At 59.9% G+C, this 24482-nt stretch overlaps 1 protein-coding gene across 1 annotated transcript in view; it reads right to left on the bottom strand.

Annotated features, from left to right (window-relative positions):
* The window catches only part of SPTAN1 (spectrin alpha, non-erythrocytic 1), a 110134-nt gene that overhangs the window by 49289 nt on the left and 36363 nt on the right, over positions 1-24482 (bottom strand). Inside the window, 13 exon segments of the mRNA XM_078882923.1 lie at positions 521-702; positions 1482-1626; positions 2453-2544; positions 4615-4662; positions 4846-4878; positions 5243-5269; positions 8499-8609; positions 9509-9707; positions 12032-12088; positions 17043-17191; positions 18472-18606; positions 19880-19972; positions 24214-24431. Of these exon segments, the coding sequence (XP_078739049.1) occupies positions 521-702; positions 1482-1626; positions 2453-2544; positions 4615-4662; positions 4846-4878; positions 5243-5269; positions 8499-8609; positions 9509-9707; positions 12032-12088; positions 17043-17191; positions 18472-18606; positions 19880-19972; positions 24214-24431 (1489 nt within the window).

Genomic DNA, 24482 nt, shown 5'->3' with positions numbered 1-24482 from the left:
GGGGAGAGACATCGGGAACACATGGGGGGGGGGGGGAGACACGGGAGATATGGGGGAGACACGGGGGACAGACACGGGGGTCACACAGGGACACACAGAGGAGACACGGGTGGGAGACACGGGGTGGTGACACGGGGTGGAGACACGGGGGGGAGACACGGGGGGGGAGACATCGGGAACACATGGGGGGGGGGGGAGACATGGGGGAGGGAGATATGGGGGAGACACGGGAGACAGACACGGGGGTCACACAGAGACACACAGAGGAGACACGGGTGGGAGACACGGGTGGGAGACATGGGGGGGGAGGGGGAGATATGGGGGAGACACGGAGGACAGGCACGGGGGTCACACAGGGAGACACGGGTGGAAGACATGGGGGAGACGTTGGGGGGGGGGAGATATGGGGGAGACACGGGAGACAGACACGGGGGTCACACAGAGACACACAGAGGAGACACGGGTGGGAGACACGGGGGGGAGACACGGGGGGGGAGACACATGGGGGGGGGCTGGGCACCGGAAGTCGGAGAGGAAGCGCTGCAGGTCGTGCGAGTCGTTGAGCCGTCCCTTGCGCTGGTCGGCGCGCTTGACCAGCGCGCCCCACGCCTGGTTCAGCTCCGTCCGCTTCTCCTGCAAGTCGCCCGCCGACTCGGGGTGACTCTGGGTCAGCCGATCCGCCGTCTCGTCCAGGGAGTTCACCTGGGCGAGGGCGAGGGCAAGGGGGGGTGAGGCACGGGGGGGGGGGGGGCGGGGGTCGGGGGTCACGCCTCCGTCATTCGCATTGCGAGGTCACGGCGGCCGCGTGTCGTTTTTGGACGCGTCGTGCTCGCACAAAGACAAAGATCCCACGCACACTCCACCCCCCGGATAGCCTGAACAGACAGGTGGGGCAAGTGCTGTTAGTGAGTAGCAGCAGCACCTATGAAGGCTACCGGCACTGTGACACACGAGGGGGTGGGTGGCCAGCACCACGCCCGACCGCCTTTGTCTCCCCAGTGGCGATGTTCACTACACACCGCACCAGATACTCATTTGAGGCTGAGTCGACCTTGGGGAGGCCCAGGACCGGTTCAGATAATCGTCACCGGTGTTGACCGTGAGCGGGAATCCAACTCGGACCGCCGGGTTCCTAAGCGTAGCGTAGCGCTAACCGCTACACACACGTGCACACACAAACGCACACACACGCATACACACACGTGCGCGCACACGCGCACACAACAACAACAACCGCCATTCGCCACTAAGTGGCGGTGACGTCACCACGACGCTTGTGCCAGGCCAAGTGCACCTTGAGGCCACGTGAAGTGTCGCACGCACACACGGACACACACACACGCACACACACGCACGCACACACGGACACACACACACGCACACACAGACACACACACACGCACACACGGGGACACACACACACACACACGCGCACACACACACGGGACAGTACACCCCTGCTGCCGCCGCTGGGCCCTGACCTTGTCGCCGAGGGCGGCGAGGTCGCGCTCGAAGCCCTCGTGCTTGCGCTGCAGCGCCTGCACGCTCGCCAGGTCGTGCCCAAAGTTGTCCGTGTTGAGCGCCTGGTTCTTCTCCTCGATCCACTCCATCGTCTCGTCCGCGTCCCTGGGCGGGCGAGCGGGCGAGTTAGTGGGTGGGTCAGTGGGTGAGCGGGGGGGGTGGGCGAGTGGGTGGGTGAGTGGGTGGGCGGGCGAGTTAGTGGGTGGGTCAGTGGGTGAGTGAGTGGGTGAGTGGGTGGGTGGGTCAGTGGGTGAGTGAGTGGGCCAGCAAGTGGATGAGTGAGTGGGTGAGTGGGCGGACGGGCGAGTGGGTGGGTAAGGTGGGTGGGCAGTTGAGTGAGTGGGTGATTGAGCGAGTCAGTGGTTGGGTGGACGAGTGAGTGGGCGAGTGAGTGAGTGGGTCAGTGGGTGGGTGAGTGAGTGGGTGGGTCAGTGGGTGAGTGGGCGGGTGAGCGAGTGGGCCAGCAAGTGGATGAGTGAGTGGGTGAGTGAGTGGGTGAGTGGGCGGGTGAGTGGGCAGGTGAGTGGGCGGGTGAGTGGGCGGGTGAGTGGGCGGGTGAGTGGGCGGGTGAGTGGGCGGGTGAGTGAGTGGGCAGGTGAGTGAGTGGGCCAGCAAGTGGATGAGTGAGTGGGTGAGTGGGCGGACGGGCGAGTGGGTGGGCAAGGTGGGTGGGCAGTTGAGTGAGTGGGTGATTGAGCGAGTCAGTGGTTGGGTGGGTGAGTGGGCGAACAGGTGAGTGAGTGGGTGAGTGGGTCGGTGAGTTTGTGGGTGAGTGAGTTGGGAAGTGGGTGGGCGGGTGAGTAAGTGGGTCCGCGGGTGGGTAACTAGGTGGGTGAGCGAGCGGGCGAGTAGGAGGCTCAGTGAGCGAGTGAGTCAGCGAGCGAGTGAGTGAGTGGGCGAGTGAGTGAGTGGGCGAGTGTGGTGAGGGTACCGGTGGAAGCGCTGCACTTCGTGAGCGCTGCCCAGGCTCTGGGACCGTTCCTCAGCGAGGTCCTGCAGCGCCTTCCAGCGGTCGTTCAGCTCCTGCTCACCACACACTCACCAGCTTCACCACCCACCCCGCTCACCACGCACTCACCACGCACTCACCACACACTCACCAGCTTCACCACCCACCCCGCTCACCACGAACTCACCACGCACTCACCAGCTTCACCACCCACCCCGCTCACCACGCACTCACCAGCTTCACCACCCACCCCGCTCACCACGCACTCACCACGCACTCACCAGCTTCACCACCCACCCCGCTCACCACGCACTCACCACACACTCACCACACGCACTCACCACACACTCACCAGCTTCACCACCCACCCCGCTCACCACGCACTCACCACGCACTCACCACACACTCACCACGCACTCACCACGCACTCACCAGCTTCACCACCCACCCCGCTCACCACGCACTCACCACACACTCACCACGCACTCACCACACACTCACCAGCTTCACCACCCACCCCGCTCACCACGCACTCACCACGCACTCACCACACGCACTCACCACACACTCACCAGCTTCACCACCCACCCCGCTCACCACGAACTCACCACGCACTCACCACACACTCACCACGCACTCACCACGCACTCACCAGCTTCACCACCCACCCCGCTCACCACGCACTCACCACACACTCACCACGCACTCACCACACACTCACCAGCTTCACCACCCACCCCGCTCACCACGCACTCACCACGCACTCACCACACGCACTCACCACACACTCACCAGCTTCACCACCCACCCCGCTCACCACGCACTCACCACGCACTCACCACACACTCACCAGCTTCACCACCCACCCCGCTCACCACGAACTCACACACTCACCACACGCACCACCCACCAAACTCACCACGCACACACCACACACTCACCACACACTCACCAGCTTCACCACCCACCCCGCTCACCACGAACTCACACACTCACCACACGCACCACCCACCAAACTCACCACGCACTCACCACACGCACTCACCACACACTCACCACACGCACCACCCACCCCACTCACCACGCACTCACCACACACTCACCAGCTTCACCACCCACCCCACTCACCACGAACTCACCACACACTCACCACACACTCACCACACACTCACCACGCACTCACCACGCACTCACCACGCACTCACCACCCACCCCACTCACCACGCACTCACCACACACTCACCACACGTACCACCCACCGCACTCACCACGCACTCACCACACGCACCACCCACCCGCACTCACCACACACTCACCACACGCACCACACACCCCACTCACCACACACTCACCCACCCACACTCACCACACACTCACCACACTCATTACCCACGTGACACGCACCACGTGACACGCGACACACACCACACGCACCACCCACCCCACTCACCACGCACTCACCACACACTCACCACACACACCACCCACCTGCACTCACCACACACTCACCACACACACCACCCAACCGCACTCACCACACACTCACCCACCCACTCACCACACGCACCACCCACCACGCACTAATCACACACTCACCACACGCACCACCCACCACGCACTCACCACACACTCACCACACTCACCACTCACCCGCTCACCACGCACTCACCAGCTTCACCACCCACCCCTCTCACCACGCACTCACCACACACTCACCACACGCACCACCCACCCGAACTCACCACACACTCACCACACACACCATCCACCCGCTCACCACGCACTCACCACACACTCACCACACGCACCATCCACCCGCTCGACATGCACTCACTACCCTCACCACCCACACTCACGACCCCCACACCAACGACCCGTTCACCACGCACACACTCGCCACCGCCCTCACCAACCGCTCAATAACTCTCACCACGCTCACCACCCTCACCACCGAGCCGCTCACCACGCACACACTCGCCACCGCCCTCACCAACCGCTCAATAACTCTCACCACGCTCACCACGCTCACCACCGACCCGCTCACCACGCACACACTCGCCACCGCCCTCACCAACCGCTCAATAACTCTCACCACGCTCACCACGCTCACCACCGACCCACGCTCACCACCGACCCACGCTCACCTTGATGCTGTTGAAGGTGGCCACGGACTGCACCGCCGTCTTCACCGTCTGCAACGGAAAAATTCGTCGTCAGCAACCGGCGCCCGGAATCGGCGCTACCCCGATTCGCGTGCAGACCCAACCGCCCGCCTGCCAGCCAGCCCGCCTGCCCGCCAGCCCGCCAGCCCGCCAGCCCGCCAGCCCGCCCATCAGCCCCCCCCCCGCCCCCCGCGCCCCCCCCACCCGCCTCACCTTCCACGGAGACATCTTGGTGTCGGTCTCGTCCTGAAACGACAAGCGGAGGGGGGGGGGGCGTCACCACGGCAACACTCTCACGGCCCGGGGGCGCTAATAATCACGTGACCCCCCCCCCCCCAACAACTCCACCAAACGAAAGATGACACACGTGACGTGGGGGGTCGGGGGGGGGGGCGACAGGCGTGGTGAGACACGAGGGACAGGTGGGGGTAGCTGTGGTGAGACAGGGGCAGGGGCACGGGGGGGGGGGAGTGACAGGGGGAGGAGCAGTGTGGGGGGGGGGGAGTGACAGGGGGAGGAGCAGTGTGTGTGGGGGGGGGAGAGACAGGGGGAGGGGCACTGTGGGGGGGGAGTGAGCGGTGTGTGTGGGGGGGGTGGAGACGTCCGTTACCTTCACAGAGCCGGGAGATGCCCCCTCCTGTGCAGCAGGAATGAGACACGGCGTAAGACTGACGCGGCGACGCAGAGATACGACGCAGAGACACGACGCAGAGACACGACGCAGAGACACGACGCAGAGACACGACGCAGAGACACAGGACGACGCAGAGACACGGGACGAGAAGACGCAGAGACACAGGACAAGACAACGCAGAGACACAGGACAAGACGACGCAAAGACACGACGCAGAGACACGACGCAGAGACACGACGCAGAGACACGACGCAGAGACACAGGACGAAAAGACGCAGAGACACAGGACAAGACAACGCAAAGACACGACGCAGAGACACAGGACGATGCAGAGACACGACGCAGAGACACAGGACGACGCAGAGACACAGGACGAGACGACGCAGAGACACAGGACGACGCAGAGACGCAGAGACACAGGACGACGCAGAGACACAGGACGAGACGACGCAGAGACACAGAACGACGCAGAGACACAGGACAAGACGACGCAAAGACACGACGCAAAGACACGACGCAGAGACACAGGACGACGCAGAGACACAGGACGAGACGACGCAAAGACACGACGCAGAGACACACGGCAACGCAGAGACACGGCGACACGAGACAGGTATGTGCGTGTGGTATGTGCGTGTGTGGGATCTGCCTGTGGTATATGTGCGTGGTGTATGTGCGTGTGGTATGTGCGTGTGTGGGATCTGCGTGTGGTATGTGTGCGTGGTGTATGTGCGTGTGGTATGTGCGTGTGTGGGATCTGCGTGTGGTATGTGTGCGTGGTGTATGTGCGTGTGGTATGTGCGTGTGTGGGATCTGCGTGTGGTATGTGTGCGTGGTGTATGTGCGTGTGGTATATGCGTGTGTGGGATCTGCGTGCAGGGGAGGTCTGTGAGACATCTCACCTGCAGCTGTGCGAGTTCCCATACCCAGAGGTCAGGGCAGGGCGGGGGGGTCAGGGCAGGGGAGGGGGGGGTCAGGGCAGGGGGGAGGGGGGGGGTCAACGCAGGGCAGGGGGGAGGGGGTCAGGGCAGGGGGGGGGAGCACAAATGACAGCACACACGGCTCAGACTCACAACGTCGTCATCACGCTCTCAACGAGAACTCGATTTTTGTTATTTTTAAATCCTTTATATTAAGTTCACTTGCTTGCTTGCTTGCGGCGCTTACGACCGTGCAAATCTTTCGGTCGTTTTTTTCAACGTGATCCAATCGAGCTGACATTTTGCACACAGACTCGTTGTGCGTGACAATACATTTTAGGAAAAAAAATTATATGTAATTACCAATTGCTTAATGGTGGCAAACAATCATCTGACCCATAGGTGGCAGCCATCTCAAGCCAGAGGACGAGAGGACTCTAGCCGCCACGCATGTAAAGGATTTATAGTGAAAAACTTTGTTTTTACGGGTTAATTTTTTCACCAGCGAGGAAGGACCCCGCACCGAGCCGCTGATGTGTAAGCTCGTTACTTCTAGAAGCGACAGTGGCCATCACGAATGCTAGCAGCTCGACAGAAGGAACCGGGGGAAAATCCACACGACTACAGGAAGAGAAAGACACGCAAACTCAAAATACACAGCAGCAGCAGGCATCGTCAGGGTCGGGATCGAACCCACGACCTCCTGTATACCAGGCGAGGTAGTCAACATCTCCTAGCAACCTTGATGATGAGAGATGGAGAGAGACACGCAAACTCCAAATATACAGCAGGCGTTGTCAGGGTCAGGATCGAACCCACGACCTCCTGTATACCAGGTGAGGTAGTTAACATCTCATAGCCACCGTGATGATGAGAGAGAGAGACACGCAAACTCAAAATATACAGCAGCAGCAGGCATCGTCAGGGTCGGGATAGAACCCACGACCTCCTGTATACCAGGCGAGGTAGTTAACATCTCCTAGCCACTGTGATGATGAGAGAGAGAGAGACACGCAAACTCCAAATATACAGCAGGCGTTGTCAGGGTCAGGATTGAACCCACGACATCCTGTATACCAGGTGAGGTAGTTAACATCTCATAGCCACCGTGATGATGAGAGAGAGAGACACGCAAACTCCAAATACACAGCAGCAGCAGGCATCGTCAGGGTCGGGATAGAACCCACGACCTCCTGTGTACCAGGTGAGGTAGTCAACATCTCTGAGGCACCGTGGCGCAACTCACACTCACCACACTGCCCAAAACAGGCATTTGAAGGCGGTGGGTGTGTGACTGGGTGAGTGGGCGGTTTGGTGAGTGAGTGGTTCGGTGAGTTGGTGCGTGAGTGAGTGGGTGGGTGTGAGAATGGGTGAGTGAGTGAGTGAGTGGGTGGGCGGGCGAATGGGCGAGTGAGCGGGTGACTGGGCGAGTGTGTGAGTGACTGGGTGAGTGACTGGGTGAGTGACAGGTTGAGTGAGTAGGTGAATGAGCGGGTGAGTGAGTGGTTTCGTGAGTTGGTGCGTGAGTGGGTGGGTGTGAGAATGGTTGAGCGAGTGGGTGGGTGGGCAAGTGGGTGTGTGTGTGTGAGTGAGTGCGTGAGTGACTGGGTGAGTGACTGGTTGACTCAAGAGGTGAGTGAACGGGTGAGTGGGTGAGGTGAGCGAGTGAGTACGAGCATGAGTGGGTGAGTGACTGGTTGAGTGACTGGTTGATTCAAGAGGTGAGTGAGCGGGTGAGTGGGCGAGTGTGTGAGTAAGTGGGTGAGTGGGTGAGTGACTGGGTGAGTGACTGGTTGACTCAAGAGGTGAGTGAGCGGGTTAGAGTGAGCGAGTGAGTGGATGAGGTGAGCGAGTGAGTACGAGCGTGAGTGGGTGAGTGACTGGTTGAGTGACTGGTTGACTCAAGAGGTGAGTGAGCGGGTGAGTGGGCGAGTGTGTGGGTGAGTGGGAGAGTGACTGGGTGAGTGACTGGTTGAGTGACTGGTTGAATGACTGGTTGACTCAAGAGGTGAGTGAGCGGGTGAGTGGGTGAGTGGGCGAGTTAGTGGGTGAGTGTGTGAGTGAGTGGGTGAGTGACTGGTTGAGTGACTGGTTGACTCAAGAGGTGAGTGAGCGGGTCAGAGTGAGCGAGTGAGTGGATGAGGTGAGTGAGTGTGTACGAGCGTGAGTGAGTGGGTGAGTGACTTGGCGAGTGACTGGTTGAGTGACTGGTTGACTCAAGAGGTAAGTGAGCGGGTCAGAGTGAGCGAGTGAGTGGGTGAGCAGCGGCAGTGTGCAGAGGAGTAGGAGGAGGCCCGTTTGGCTGCCCTCACCTGCACCTGCGCCTGGACAAGCGGCGCCTCGTCGGACATGAGCCCGTCGGCCTCCAGCTCGTCGGACACGCGGTTGATCTCACGCAGACGCGACTCGTTCGCTTTCAGGTCCTGCTCGCCCGCACACGCACGGAGCACGCACACGCAGCACGGCAGACACGCACGGCAGACACGCACGGCAGACACGCACGGCAGACACAGCGCACGCAGCACGGCAGACACGCACAGCAGACACGCACGGCAGACACGCACGGCAGACACACACGGCGCAGACACGCACGGCAGACACAGCGCACGCAGCACGGCAGACACGCACGGCAGACACACACGGCGCAGACACGCACGGCAGACACAGCGCACGCAGCACGGCAGACACACACGGCGCAGACACGCACGGCAGACACGCACGGCAGACACACACGGCAGACACAGCGCACGCAGCACGGCAGACACACACGGCGCAGACACGCACGGCAGACACGCACGGCAGACACGCACGGCAGACACACACGGCGCAGACACGCACGGCAGACACAGCACACGCAGCACGGCAGACACGCACGGCAGACACGCACGGCGCAGACACGCACGGCAGACACACAGCGCACGCAGCACGGCAGACATGCACGGCAGACTCGCACGGCACAACACAGACGCGCGCACCGCATGCAAACTCCAATTAGCACGGTTGGCTACGTACGGCGTGAAAGGCGGTCAACATACATACGTGCACACAGCGCACACGCACAGCAAGGGGGCGAAGAAGGGTGGGCGAGGAGGGTGGGTGACAGGCGACGAGGAGGAGGGTGGCGGGCGACGAGGGAGGGTGGCGGGCGAGGAGGGAGGGTGCCGGGCGACGAGGAGGAGGGTGGTGGGTGACGATGGTGTGTGTGGTGGGCGACGAGGGAGGGAGGGTGGCGGGCGACGAGGGAGGGTGGGTGGCGGGCGACGACGACGAGAAGGAGGGAGGGGCGGTAGCGGGCGACGAGTCCCGAGGGTCCCCTCCGCACCTTCTGGAAGTCGTCGAACTTCTTCTGCAGAACCTCGACCTGCTCGAGGTCGGCGGCGGTCTCGTGCGCCGCCAGGGCGCCCTCCTTCTCGCTGATCCACGCCTCCAGCTCCTTGGCCTCGCGCGACAGCAGGAAGCGCCTGCAGCACTTCTCCAGCATGTCCTTGCGCTTGTCACCCAGCTCCTGCAGAGACTTGTACCTGGGAGAGAGGGGGGCCGGCGGGCGGGGGGGGGGGGGGGGCGGGGTGGGTGGGGGTGGGGAGGTGTTGGTGGGGGTGATGGTGGAGGTGGTGGGAGTGGTGGAGGTGGTGGGGGTGGTGTAGGTGGTGGGGGGGTGGGCAGTGTGGGGGGCAGTGGGGGGGGGGTGGGGAGGTGTTGGTGGGGGTGATGGGAACGGTGGGGGGGGGCAGTGGGGGTGGGGAGGTGTTGGTGGTGGTGATGGGAACGGTGGGGGGGTGGGGGGGCGTGGGGGGGGCGGTGGGAGTGGTGGAGGTGGTGGAGGTGGTGGGGGTGGTGGAGGTGGTGGGAGTGGTGGAGGTGGTGGGGGTGGTGGAGGTGGTGGGAGTGGTGGAGGTGGTGGGGGTGGTGGAGGTGGTGGGGGTGGTGGTGGGAATGGTGGAGGTGGTGGGAGTGGTGGGGGTGGTAGAGGTGGTGGTGGTAGAGGTGGTGGGAGTGGTAGAGGTGGTGGAGGTGGTGGAGGTGGTGGGAGTGGTAGAAGTGGTGGAGGTGGTGTAAATGGTGGGAGTGGTGTAGGTGGTGGGGGTGGTGGAAGTGGTGGGAGTGGTGGAGGTGGTGGGGGTGGTGGAGGTGGTAGAGGTGGTGGAGGTGGTGGAGGTGGGTGGGGGTGGGTGGGCCGATGCAGTTGGTGTGGGTGGTGGAGGTGGTTGAGGTGGTGGGGGCCATGGTGGGGGTGGTGGGGGGGATTGGGGCATTGTGGGGGGGGTGGGGGAGGTGGGGGGAGCAGCGTACACTCAGGGACGGAACCGCACAGTCAACCGACGCCAACACGATTTTAAAACTTTAAACCCAGGAGCCAAATGCAAGCTTCTCCTCCCACAATGCATTTCACCGAGGATGATGATCTTATCCCCCCACAATGCATTTCACCTTCCACAGTGAGCTTAATCCTCCCATGATGCATTGCACCCAGCATGCATTTAATCCTCCCACAATGCATTTCACCTCGGATGACATTAATCGTCCAAAGGCGCATTTCACTTCCCACAATTAATGTATTCCTCTAATTGGTTCTTTCGGTAAAGTCACGTAGAATGGAAATAATAAAATAAAATAGACAGAGTCAGACTCTGTCTTTCCGACAGACCTGTTCTTCACCTGAGGACAGCTGCTTGCGTTGTGGCCGAAACGTCGTGAGAATTATTTTATTATGTTTTATTTTTATTATTTTATTTTATTATTTACATTCTACGTGACTTTACCGAAAGAACCAAGAAGATGAATTCCTGCAGTCACGAAAGCTTTAAATCGAAATTTTATGTATTTCTCCCAAAGATGCATTGCAGCCAGGATTAAATTAATCCTCCCATCGCACATCATCCCAGGGTGACCTCAAATCTCTCCCGCAATGTCCTTGACGAATTGGGGAGCAACCGAGCGGGCGAGCGAGGGGAGGGGCGGCACGACACCGGGGAAATTGGCCGGGCATGCGGGCGGTGAAACCGGGGCGGTGGCGGCGTTGTAGGCGGCGCCACCCGGCGCGCGGGAGGGCCACGCTACCAACCAAGCAGCGATGAGGCGGCGAGGTGGGGCGGAAGGGAGGGGGCGTCCCGATGCGAAGAAGGAACCGGAACCATGAAACAGCGGCGATCCGCACCGGCGCACCGCGAACCGCCGGAGGCACCGATTGCCGTCTGGAACGCTCTTCCCCTTCCGATATCATCGTCGCGACTGCCAAACGCGTTTCTTTAGAGCCGATTGTTGTTGTGTTTTAGTTGGTTGTCCTTGTGCCCCGCACCTCCGATAACTATTGGCACGGTTGGTTACACGTGCGGCGGTGCGAAACAAGTTCAGCGTACGAACGCGACACAATAACACTACACTCCTAAACGCTCCACACACCACGATACTTAATCGGAAACTCACGGCTCCCGCCACAGGAGCCGTCCCACGTCTCGCTCGGGCGCCGTGTCGTCGTCAATGGTCGTCCGCGCGCGTAGGAAACCCACCGACGCTTGCATCGCGAGCCACTGCATCGCCATCGCCGCAACCGTTACCGCCATCGCCACCAACATCACCGTCACCGCAACCGTCACCATGGCCACTAACATCACCGTCACCACCATCGCCACCGCCACTAACATCACCGTCACCACCACCGCCACTAACATCACCGTCACGTGCCCGATACGCATGCGGTCCCCCATACCTCCAACGTGCGTGCGGGACGACGAAGGGGAGGGCAGCCCGGTGGTGGTGGGGGGGGGGGCAGGCGAGAGGGGCAGCAGTGGGGGGTAGCAGTGGGGGGCAGCAGTAAGGGGGGGGGGGGGCGACAGCGCCTACTCACAGGTCCTGAATCTGCTGCATGCGCTGGGAGACACTGCCCGTCTCCTTCGCAACGCTCCTGATGCAGGTGTCCAGCGTGAGAGCGGGCGAGGGGGGTGCGGTGGGTGGGGGGGCAGCGTTAGAGAGCACACAGTGGGGGGGGGGGGGTAGTGTTGGGGGGGGGGGTAGTGGGGGGGGGCACGGCAGCGCGGCCGTACCCGCGGGGTGAGACAACAGCGCTCGCAGAGAGACAGAGAGAGACAGAGAGAGACAGAGCGAGACAGAGCGAGACAGAGAGACAGAGACAGAGAGAGACAGAGAGACAGAGCGAGACAGAGCGAGAGAGAGACAGAGCGAGGCACAGAGACAGACAGAGAGACAGAGCGAGGCACAGACGGACAGAGGCCGTGGTGGCGGCAGTAGCAGCAGCAGGCCGTTGACAACTCGGCGAGTGTGGGATGATGGGAGGAGGTCAAACGACGGACGAGCGATGACATGGAGGCGGTCGACAGTGCGGAGAGGGGGGGGTGGTCGAGAGTGATGTGGTGGAAGTGGTGAGGCTCCCAGGGGGGCTGCCAAGAGATGACCCCCATAGACTGCACCAGAGACCCACAATGCACCGGGGTCTATCCCACACTGCACCAGGGCCTATCCCACACTGCACCAGAGACCCACAATGCACCGGGGTCTATCCCACACTGCACCAGAGACCCACACTGCACCGGGGTCTATCCCACACTGCACCAGAGACCCACAATGCACCGGGGTCTATCCCACACTGCACCAGAGACCCACACTGCACCAAGGTCTATCCCACACTGCACCAGAGACCCACAATGCACTGGGGCCTATCCCACTCTGCACTAGAGGACCCACAATGCACCGGGGTCTATCCCACACTGTAGTAGAGACCCACACTGCACCGGGGTCTATCCCACACTGCACCAGAGACCCACAATGCACTGGGTTATATCCCACACTGCACTAGAGGACCCACAATGCACTGGGGTCTATCTCACACTGCACCAGAGACCCACAATGCACTGGGTTATATCCCACACTGCACTAGAGGACCCACAATGCACTGGGGTCTATCTCACACTGCACCAGAGACCCACAATGCACTGGGGCCTATCTCACTCTGCACTAGAGGACCCACAATGCACCGGGGTCTATCCCACACTGTAGTAGAGACCCACACTGCACCGGGGTCTATCCCACACTGCACCAGAGACCCGCACTGCACTGGGGCCTATCCCACACTGCACCAGAGACCCACAATGCACCGGGGTCTATCCCACAATGCACCAAGGTCTATCCCACACTGCACCAGAGACCCACACTGCACCGGGGTCTATCCCACACTGCACTAGAGACCCACAATGCACCGGGGTCTATCCCACACTGCACCAGAGACCCACACTGCACCGGGGTCTATCCCACACTGCACCAGAGACCCACAATGCACCGGGGTCTATCCCACACTGCACCAGAGACCCGCACTGCACCGGGGTCTATCCCACACTGCACTAGAGACCCACACTGCACCGGGGTCTATCCCTCACTGCACCGGGGTCTATCCCACAATGCACCAAGGTCTATCCCACACTGCACCAGAGACCCACAATGCACCGGGGTCTATCCCACACTGCACCAGAGACCCGCACTGCACCGGAGTCTATCCCACACTGCACCAGAGACCCACACTGCACCAGGGTCTATCCCACAATGCACCAAGGTCTATCCCACACTGCACCAGAGACCCACACTGCACCGGGGTCTATCCCACACTGCACCAGAGACCCACACTGCACCGGGAGTCTATCCCACTCTGCACCAGAGACCCACACTGCACCGGGGTCTATCCCACACTGCACCAGAGACCCACACTGCACCGGGGTCTATCCCACACTGCACTAGAGACCCACAATGCACCGGGGTCTATCCCACTCTGCACCAGAGACCCACACTGCACCGGGGTCTATCCCACTCTGCACCAGAGACCCACACTGCACCGGGAGTCTATCCCACACTGCACCAGAGACCCACACTGCACCGGGGTCTATCCCACACTGCACCAGAGACCCACAATGCACCGGGAGTCTATCCCACTCTGCACCAGAGACCCACAATGCACCGGGAGTCTATCCCACTCTGCACCAGAGACCCACAATGCACCGGGGTCTATCCCACTCTGCACCAGAGACCCACAATGCACCGGGGTCTATCCCACTCTGCACTAGAGACCCACAATGCACCGGGGTCTATCCCACTCTGCACCAGAGACCCACACTGCACCGGGGTCTATCCCACTCTGCACCAGAGACCCACACTGCACCGGGGTCTATCCCACTCTGCACCAGAGACCCACAATGCACCGGGGTCTATCCCACTCTGCACCAGAGACCCACACTGCACCGGAAGTCTATCCCACACTGCACCAGAGACCCACACTGCACCGGGAGTCTATCCCACACTGCACCAGAGACCCACACTGCACCGGGAGTCTATCCCACTCTGCACCGAGGTGGGGCGGGGAGGCGGGGGGGCGAGGTGTGTGGGTATTGGCTGCGTTAAGATCCCAGCTCCTACTTCAGGGAAGCCGAGAGCAGCGGGGGGGCTGGCGCGTCGGGGCCCAGGTCCACGGCCAGGCTGTAGTACGCCGTGAACGACTCGCTTCATGGCGGGCGGGCGAGGGCGAGGGAGGAGGTGGGTGGGTGGATTATTGCACACAGAGCACAGGAGGAGGAGGACGCGGACACACGGAAGAGGTGAGGAGGAGGAGGATGCGGTATGGGGTATGGGGCGAGGGTGGGATGGGCCGGGCGGTGGGAGACAAGTGTCAGGGCAGGGCCGTGCGGAGGCCGCGCTGGAGGCCGCGTTGTTGTTGTTGTTGTTGCTGTTGCCGTTGACCCTTCACGCTCCCAGACCGTCACCGCACCACTCGGCACAACCACCCACAGACGCACACCACGACCGGCGCCGCTGGCGGGCACCACCACCACCCAGCCCGGCCGCCTTTGTCTCCCCCAGTGGCGATGTTTTACACGTCGCACCAGGCACACATTTCAGGCCAAGTTGACCTTGGGGGAGGCCACTGCTACGGGTCGCGAGCGGGGAATCGAACTCGGCTCTCCCTGCCGCGACACACCCAACACCCGCCCTTCGCCACCAAGTGGCGGTGACGTCACCAAGGCGCCGTGCCAGGCCAGGTGCACGTGAAGTGCAGAAGGCTGTCGCTGCTGCTGCTGCTGCTGGCAGGAGGGCACGGGAACAGACCCAGGTGCCAGCGGAGGTGACTGGCAGACGGCACCACCGCTGCCCAACAACAACAACCGCCATTCGCCACTAAGTGGCGGTGACATCACCGCGGCACTTGTGCCAGGCGCGGTGCACTTCGCGTGAAGTGTTGAACGCCCGCCGGCAAGAGGTCACGGGACAGACCCTGCAGGTGCCATGGGGGTGACTGGCAGAGGTCGCAACCGGGTATCCGATTACCCGTACCCTACCCGATGGCCGGGTACGGGTACCCGTTTGCGACCCTGGTGCGGCCGGGTACGGGTAGGCCGAGAGTCACTGGTGAGTCGCCGTTTGTCACTCATTTCAGGTAGCGTACGGGTAAGGAATCAAAACCCGTTTGCGACATCTGGTGACTGGCCTATGCACCACCAGTCCCCCCGACCGCTCCCCACACAAAGAACCCCCGTATAGTCTGAACAGACTGTTGGGGCAAGTGCTGTTAGCGAGAAGCAGCGCCTATGAAGGCTACCGGCACTCTGGTACACGAGGGGGGGTGGCGTGGCCAGCACCACACTCGCACACACTCCTTACATCTTCTTGGTTCTTTCGGTAAAGTCACGTAGAAGGGAAATAATAAAATAATAAAAATAAAACATAATAAAATACAATTCTCACGACGTTTCGGACACAACGCAAGCAGCCGTCAACAGGTGAAGACCAGGTGTGTCTGTTTAAGCTTAAATATACGCTCCAAGTGTGGTGGTGTTTCATTCAGACGCTGTCTCCCCGACAGACCTGGTCTTCACCTGAGGACGGCTGCTTGCGTTGTGGCCGAAACGTCGTGAGAATTATTTTTTAAATCCTTTATATTAAGTTCACTTGCTTGCTTGCGCGCTTACGACCGTGCAAATCTTTCGGTCGTTTTTTAACCCACTTTCCGTGATCCAATCGAGCTGACATTTTGCACACAGACTCGTTGTGCGTGACAATTTATTTTCGTGAAAATTTTTTTCCAAAATGTTCCACTTTTTATGAAAAAATAAATTATATGTAATTACCAATTGCTTAATGGTGGCATGCAATCATCTGACCCATAGGTGGCAGCCATCTCAAGCCAGAGGACGAGAGGACTCTAGCCGCCCAACTTTCCTTATATTTAATTAAAAAATTTACCCGTAAAAACAAAGTGTTTCACTATAAATCCTTTATATGTAAGATCACCTCTTGACATGCCCCGTATATTCCCGAGGGCACTAGCGTTGACCCGTTTTACCACTTTCAAGAACCTGGCGGCTTCAATGTAACTGCTCTATAAATAGTCTCCACTGTACAGCGTGGGGGCAGGGATTTCATGTGGTTAGTCAACATTTGCGTCATCATGAAACGGGCGGCTAGAGTCCTCTCGTCCTCTGGCTTGAGATGGCTGCCACCTATGGGTCAGATGATTGTCTGCCACCATTAAACAATTGGTAATTACATATTTTTAAAAAATTCCATAAACAGTGTAAAAATTTTGAAAAAATTTTTCAGGAAAATAAATTTCACGCACAACGAGTCTGTGTGCAAAATGTCAGCTCGATTGGATCACGGGGAAGTGGGTTAAAAAAACGACCGAAAGATTTGCATGGTCCTAAGCGCGCAAGCAAGCACGCAAGCAAGCTTAATATAAATGATTTAAAAACACTCCTTACACTTACGTAAAAATCCACGCACACGCGCACACGTACACACACCTTACACACCTCTACGCCACCCGCACGCGTGTCCCCGCCCCCCGCCCCCCCCCCACTCACTGGGTGTCGATCTGCTCCTGCCTGGCAGGGATGCTGCCCGACTCGTCCAGGAGATTCTCGCGCGACGCCGACTGCGACGCGTCCAGCTTCTTGACGTAGGCGGCCGGCACGAAGCCCTGGCGGTCGTTCACCTCCACCTTCCACCAGTCCTGCCGTGCCACAACGTCGCCACAGCGTTACCACCACGTTACCACCACGTTACCACCTCGTTACCACCGCCGCACACACACACCTTCCACCAGTCCTGCCGTGCCACACACGTTGCCACCACGTTGCCACCACGTTGCCACCACGTTACCACCACGTTACCACTGCCACACACACACACCTTCCACCAGTCCTGCCGTGCCATAACGTTGCCACAACGTTGCCACCACGTTACCACTGCCGCACACACACACACACCTCCACCACCTTCCACCAGTCCTGCCGTGCCACACACGTTGCCACCACGTTACCACCGCCGCACACACACACACACACACCTCCTCCACCTTCCACCAGTCCTGCCGTGCCACACACGTTGCCACCACGTTACCACCGCCGCACACACACACACACACACCTCCTCCACCTTCCACCAGTCCTGCCGTGCCACACACGTTGCCACCACGTTACCACCGCCGCACACACACACACACACACCTCCTCCACCTTCCACCAGTCCTGCCGTGTCACACAACGTCGCCACCACTGCACGCACGCACACACACACACACCTCCAGCGTCCACCAGTCCTGCCACACCACACACATTACACTACCACGTCGTCCCCACCGCAACGTTACCACCACACACACACACATCCACCACCTTCCACCAGTCCTGCCACACCGCACACGTTACACTACTACATCGTCTCCACCACAACGTTACCACCACCACACACACACACACACCTCCAGCGTCCACCAATCCTGCCACACCTCACACGTTACACTACCACGTCGTCCCCACCACAACGTCACCACCAGCACTCCACACACACACCTCCACCACCTTCCACCGGTCCTGCCACACCGCACACGTTACACGACCACAACGTCGATTCCACCGCACACATGCACACACACACCTTCCACCGGTCGTGTCACACCGCACACGTTTACCCGACCAGCACCACACACACACAGCTCCACCTTCCACCAGTCCTGCCACACCACACACGTTACACTACTACATCGTCTCCACCACAACGCTACAACCACCACCACACACACCTCCATCTTCCACCAGTCCTGCCACACCGCACACGTTACACTACCACGACATCTCCACCACAACGTCACCACCACACACACACACCTCCACCATCTTCCACCGGTCCTGCCACACCGCACGGGGGACGGCGTTATTGACGGCGCGGTGCCCTGACACGGTGCCGTGTGCCGTGCGCCGTGCGCGGTGTGCCGTGTGCCGTGTGCCATGCCTTGTTGGTGCTGTTGAGCAGGGTGAGCACGTCGCCCTTCTTCATGGTGACCTCCCGCGGGCTCTTCTCCTGGTAGTCGTACAGCACCAGCACCAACTCCTTGCCCGTGCCGTCATCTAGCGGTGCCACTTGTTGCTGCTCCCCAACACGAAGGCGACGGTCAACAACAACCCCACGCCACAACCGACCCCGCCGCGCCGCCCCGACAGACCGCCGGGGCAAGCGCTGCGAAGGCCGGCACGGCGCGCGCCTTGCCGGGCGTGGTTGCCGGCCAACCCCCAACCCCCCCCCCCGGCCGCCTTTGTCTCCCCGGTGACGGTGTTTACTCCCCGTAACAAGACAAAGGTCCCCCCCCCCCACACACATAGCCTTGACATACTTTTGGGGCAAGTGCTGTTAGCGAGCAGTGCCTATGAACGCCGGCAAGGCCCACGAGGGGGGTGGGGTGGCCAGCACCACGTCCGACCGCCTGTGTCTCCCCGGTGGCGGTGTTTACTACACACCGCTACACCGGGTACTCATTTGAGGCCGAGTCGACCTAGGGGAGGAGGCCCAGGACCGGATGGGATAATCGTCACCGGTGGTGTTGGTGGCCGTGAGCGGGAATCGAACTCGGGTCGCCGGGTTCGTAGCACGGCGTAGCGCTACCCGCTGTGCACGCACACAGGCAGAGACAAAGGGGACCCCCCCACTACGTAGCCTGCAAGCGGCCGCGAGGACAAGTGCGGCGTGTGTACGTGCCGTGTCTCGGTGCGTGGAGAGTGCGGTGCGTGAAGTACGGTGTGTGCGTGCCGTGTCTCGGTGCGTGGCGACTGCGGTGTGAGGTTGTACGGTGCGTGGCGACTGCGTGCCGTGTCTCGGTGCGTGCCGTGTCTCGGTGCGTGCCGTGTCTCGGTGCGTGCCGTGTCTCGGTGCGTGCCGTGTCTCGGTGCGTGCCGTGTCTCGGTGCGTGCCGTGTCTCGGTGCGTGCCGTGTCTCGGTGCGTGCCGTGTCTCGGTGCGTGCCGTGTCTCGGTGCGTGCCGTGTCTCGGTGCGTGCCGTGTCTCGGTGCGTGCCGTGTCTCGGTGCGTGCCGTGTCTCGGTGCGTGCCGTGTCTCGGTGCGTGCCGTGTCTCGGTGCGTGCCGTGTCTCGGTGCGTGCCGTGTCTCGGTGCGTGCCGTGTCTCGGTGCGTGCCGTGTCTCGGTGCGTGCCGTGTCTCGGTGCGTGCCGTGTCTCGGTGCGTGCCGTGTCTCGGTGCGTGCCGTGTCTCGGTGCGTGCCGTGTCTCGGTGCGTGCCGTGTCTCGGTGCGTGCCGTGTCTCGGTGCGTGCCGTGCCTCGGTGCGTGCCGTGCCTCGGTGCGTGCCGTGTCTCGGTGCGTGCCGTGTCTCGCTGCGTGGCGACTGCGGTGGGAGCGGTGTGGTGCTTACACGGCACGCCTGCGCCTGCTCGCGCAGCGCCTGGATGGTGCTGCCGTACGCCACCAGGTCCGACATCAGCGCCTCGTGCTTCTTCAGCAGGGCCTGGGGTCACGCGAAGGTGGGGGGGTCACCGGAGAGGTCACGAGGGAGACGGGGGGGGGGGGCAGGGGTCACATGGGGGGGTCAGCGTTGCTCGTGTAGTCCCTGCGGCCCACGCGATGCCACCCGCGTGGAGTCGAGGTCGCAGTCTCAGTTCTGTGGGCTCCACGAGTGGGGCGGGGCAGGTCGCGCGATTGGTCCACTCGGCTGTGTGGCTCACTGTGTGGGTCTGTGGACTACAGCCTCACACAGAGAGCCATAGACTCATCACACAGAGAGCCATAGACTCACCACACAGAGAGCCATTGACTCACCACACAGAGAGCCATAGACTCACCACACAGAGAGCCATTGACTCACCACACAGAGAGCCATTGACTCACCACACAGAGACCCAGAGACTCACCACACAGAGAGCCATTGACTCACCACACAGAGAGCCATAGACTCACCACACAGAGAGCCAGAGACTCACCACACAGAGAGCCATAGACTCATCACACAGAGAGCCATAGACTCATCACACAGAGAGCCATAGACTCACCACACAGAGAGCCATTGACTCACCACACAGAGAGCCATAGACTCACCACACAGAGAGCCATAGACTCACCACACAGAGACCCAGAGACTCACCACACAAAGAGCCATTGACTCACCACACAGAGAGCCATTGACTCATCACACAGAGAGCCATAGACTCACACAGAAACCCATAGACTCACCACACAGAGAGCCATAGACTCACACAGAAACCCATAGACTCACCACACAGAGAGCCATAGACTCACACAGAAACCCAGAGACTCACCACACAAAGAGCCATTGACTCACCACACAGAGAGCCATTGACTCATCACACAGAGAGCCATAGACTCACACAGAAACCCAGACTCACCACACAGAGAGCCATTGACTCATCACACAGAGAGCCAGAGACTCACCACACAGAGACCCATAGACTCACCACACAGAGAGCCATTGACTCACCACACAGAGAGCCATAGACTCACACAGAAACCCAGACTCACCACACAGAGAGCCATAGACTCACCACACAGAGAGCCAGAGACTCACCACACAGAGAGCCATAGACTCACCACACAGAGAGCCATAGACTCACCACACAGAGACCCATAGACTCACCACACAGAGAGCCATAGACTCATCACACAGAGAGCCATTAACTCACCACACAGAGAGCCATAGACTCACCACACAGAGAGCCATAGACCCATCACACAGAGAGCCATTGACTCACCACACAGAGACCCATAGACTCACCACACAGAGAGCCATTGACTCACCACACAGAGAGCCATAGACTCATCACACAGAGAGCCATTGACTCACCACACAGAGACCCATAGACTCACCACACAGAGAGCCATAGACTCACCACACAGAGAGCCATAGACTCATCACACAGAGAGCCATTGACTCACCACACAGAGAGCCATAGACTCATCACACAGAGAGCCATAGACTCACACAGAAACCCATAGACTCACCACACAGAGAGCCATAGACTCACCACACAGAGACCCATAGACTCACCACACAGAGACCCATAGACTCACCACACAGAGAGCCATAGACTCATCACACAGAGCCATTGACTCACCACACAGAGAGCCATAGACTCACCACACAGAGAGCCATAGACTCATCACACAGAGAGCCATTGACTCACCACACAGAGAGCCATTGACTCACCACACAGAGAGCCATTGACTCACCACACAAAGAGCCATAGACTCACCACACAGAGAGCCATAGACTCACCACACAGAGAGCCATAGACTCATCACACAAAGAGCCATAGACTCACCACACAGAGAGCCATTGACTCACCACACAAAGAGCCATTGACTCATCACACAGAGACCCAGAGACTCACCACACAAAGAGCCAAAGACTCACCACACAGAGAGCCATAGACTCACCACACAGAGAGCCATTGACTCACCACACAGAGAGCCATAGACTCACCACACAAAGAGCCATAGACTCACCACACAGAGAGCCATAGACTCACCACACAGAGAGCCATTGACTCACCACACAGAGAGCCATAGACTCACACAGAAACCCATAGACTCACCACACAGAGAGCCATTGACTCACCACACAGAGAGCCATAGACTCACCACACAGAGAGCCATAGACTCACCACACAGAGAGCCATAGACTCACCACACAGAGAGCCATTGACTCACCACACAGAGAGCCATTGACTCACCACACAGAGAGCCATTGACTCATCACACAGAGAGCCATAGACTCACCACACAAAGAGCCATAGACTCACCACACAGAGAGCCATAGACTCACCACACAGAGACCCAGAGACTCACCACACAAAGAGCCATTGACTCACCACACAAAGAGCCATAGACTCACCACACAGAGAGCCATAGACTCATCACACAGAGACCCAGAGACTCACCACACAAAGAGCCATAGACTCACCACACAAAGAGCCATAGACTCACCACACAGAGAGCCATAGACTCATCACACAGAGACCCATAGACTCACCACACAAAGAGCCATAGACTCACCACACAGAGAGCCATAGACTCACCACACAGAGAGCCATAGACTCACTACACAGAGAGCCATTGACTCATCACACAGAGAGCCATAGACTCACTCAGAGACCCAGAGACTCACCACACAAAGAGCCATAGACTCATCACACAGAGAGCCATTGACTCATCACACAGAGAGCCATAGACTCACCACACAGAGAGCCATAGACTCACACAGAAACCCATAGACTCACCACACAGAGAGCCATTGACTCATCACACAGAGAGCCATAGACTCACTCAGAAACCCATAGACTCACCACACAGAGAGCCATTGACTCATCACACAGAGAGCCATAGACTCACCACACAGAGAGCCATTGACTCACCACACAAAGAGCCATTGACTCACCACACAGAGAGCCATAGACTCACCACACAGAGAGCCATAGACTCATCACACAGAGAGCCATTGACTCACCACACAAAGAGCCATTGACTCACCACACAGAGAGCCATTGACTCACCACACAGAGAGCCATTGACTCACCACACAAAGAGCCATTGACTCATCACACAGAGAGCCATTGACTCACCACACAGAGAGCCATTGACTCACCACACAAAGAGCCATAGACTCACCACACAGAGAGCCATTGACTCACCACACAAAGAGCCATTGACTCACCACACAGAGACCCAGAGACTCACCACACAAAGAGCCATAGACTCACCACACAGAGAGCCATTGACTCATCACACAGAGAGCCATAGACTCACTCAGAGACCCAGAGACTCACCACACAAAGAGCCATAGACTCACACAGAAACCCATAGACTCACCACACAGAGAGCCATTGACTCATCACACAGAAAGCCATAGACTCACACAGAAACCCATAGACTCACCACACAGAGAGCCATAGACTCACACAGAAACCCATAGACTCACCACACAGAGAGCCATAGACTCACACAGAAACCCATAGACTCATCACACAGAGACCCATTGCCTCATCATACAGTGAGCGAGCGTGACGAGTGAGGTGGTGAGCGAGCGAGGTGAGCGAGGTGGTGAGCGAGCGAGCGAGCGTGACGAGTGAGCGTGGCGAGCGAGGTGGTGAGCGAGCGAGCGAGCGTGACGAGTGAGCGTGGCGAGCGAGGTGGTGAGCGAGCGAGCGTGGCGAGTGAGGTGGTGAGCAAGGTGGTGAGCGAGCGTGACGAGTGAGCGTGGCGAGCGAGGTGGTGAGCGAGCGAGCGTGGCCAGTGAGCGTGGTGAGCAAGGTGGTGAGCGAGCGAGCGAGCGTGGCCAGTGAGCGTGGTGAGCGAGGTGGTGAGCGAGCGAGGCGAGTGAGCGAGCGTGGCGACGCGGGGGCTGCGACAGCAGCACGTGGCCCCCACCTCGGCAGAGTCCTCATCCTTGCTGTAGTGGTGAGTGAGCGAGCGTGATGAGTGAGGCGGTGAGCGAGCGTGGTGAGCGAGGTGGTGAGGGCTGTGGCAACACCTCGGCGGAGTCCTCATCCTTGCCGTAGTGGTGAGTGAGCGAGCGTGATGAGTGAGGCGGTGAGCGAGCGTGGTGAGCGAGGTGGTGAGGGCTGTGGCAACACCTCGGCGGAGTCCTCATCCTTGCCGTAGTGGTGAGTGAGCGAGCGTGATGAGTGAGGCGGTGAGCGAGCGTGGTGAGCGAGCTGGTGAGGGCTGTGGCAACACCTCGGCGGAGTCCTCATCCTTGCCGTAGTCGCCGCTGCCCACGATGGGCTCCTTCTCGCGCATCCAGCTCTCGGCGGCGTTGGCGTCGGCAAAGTACTGCTGGGCCTGCAGCGAGTCCTCCAGGTCCTGCCGGCGCTGGGCCGCCTTGGCCTTGAGGCCGTCCCAGCGGTCGCCAAGCTGCGCCAGCTTGCCCGCGATCTCCTCCTTGGCGAAGTGGCCTGGGTGGACGGCGGGCGCGGTAGGATTGTGGCGGGTGTGGTGGTGTAGTG

The sequence above is a fragment of the Lampetra fluviatilis genome, chromosome 68 (assembly GCF_964198595.1).
Source record: "Lampetra fluviatilis chromosome 68, kcLamFluv1.1, whole genome shotgun sequence".
Lineage (NCBI taxonomy): Eukaryota > Metazoa > Chordata > Hyperoartia > Petromyzontiformes > Petromyzontidae > Lampetra > Lampetra fluviatilis.
This window is presented reverse-complemented; position numbering and strand designations above follow the sequence as displayed.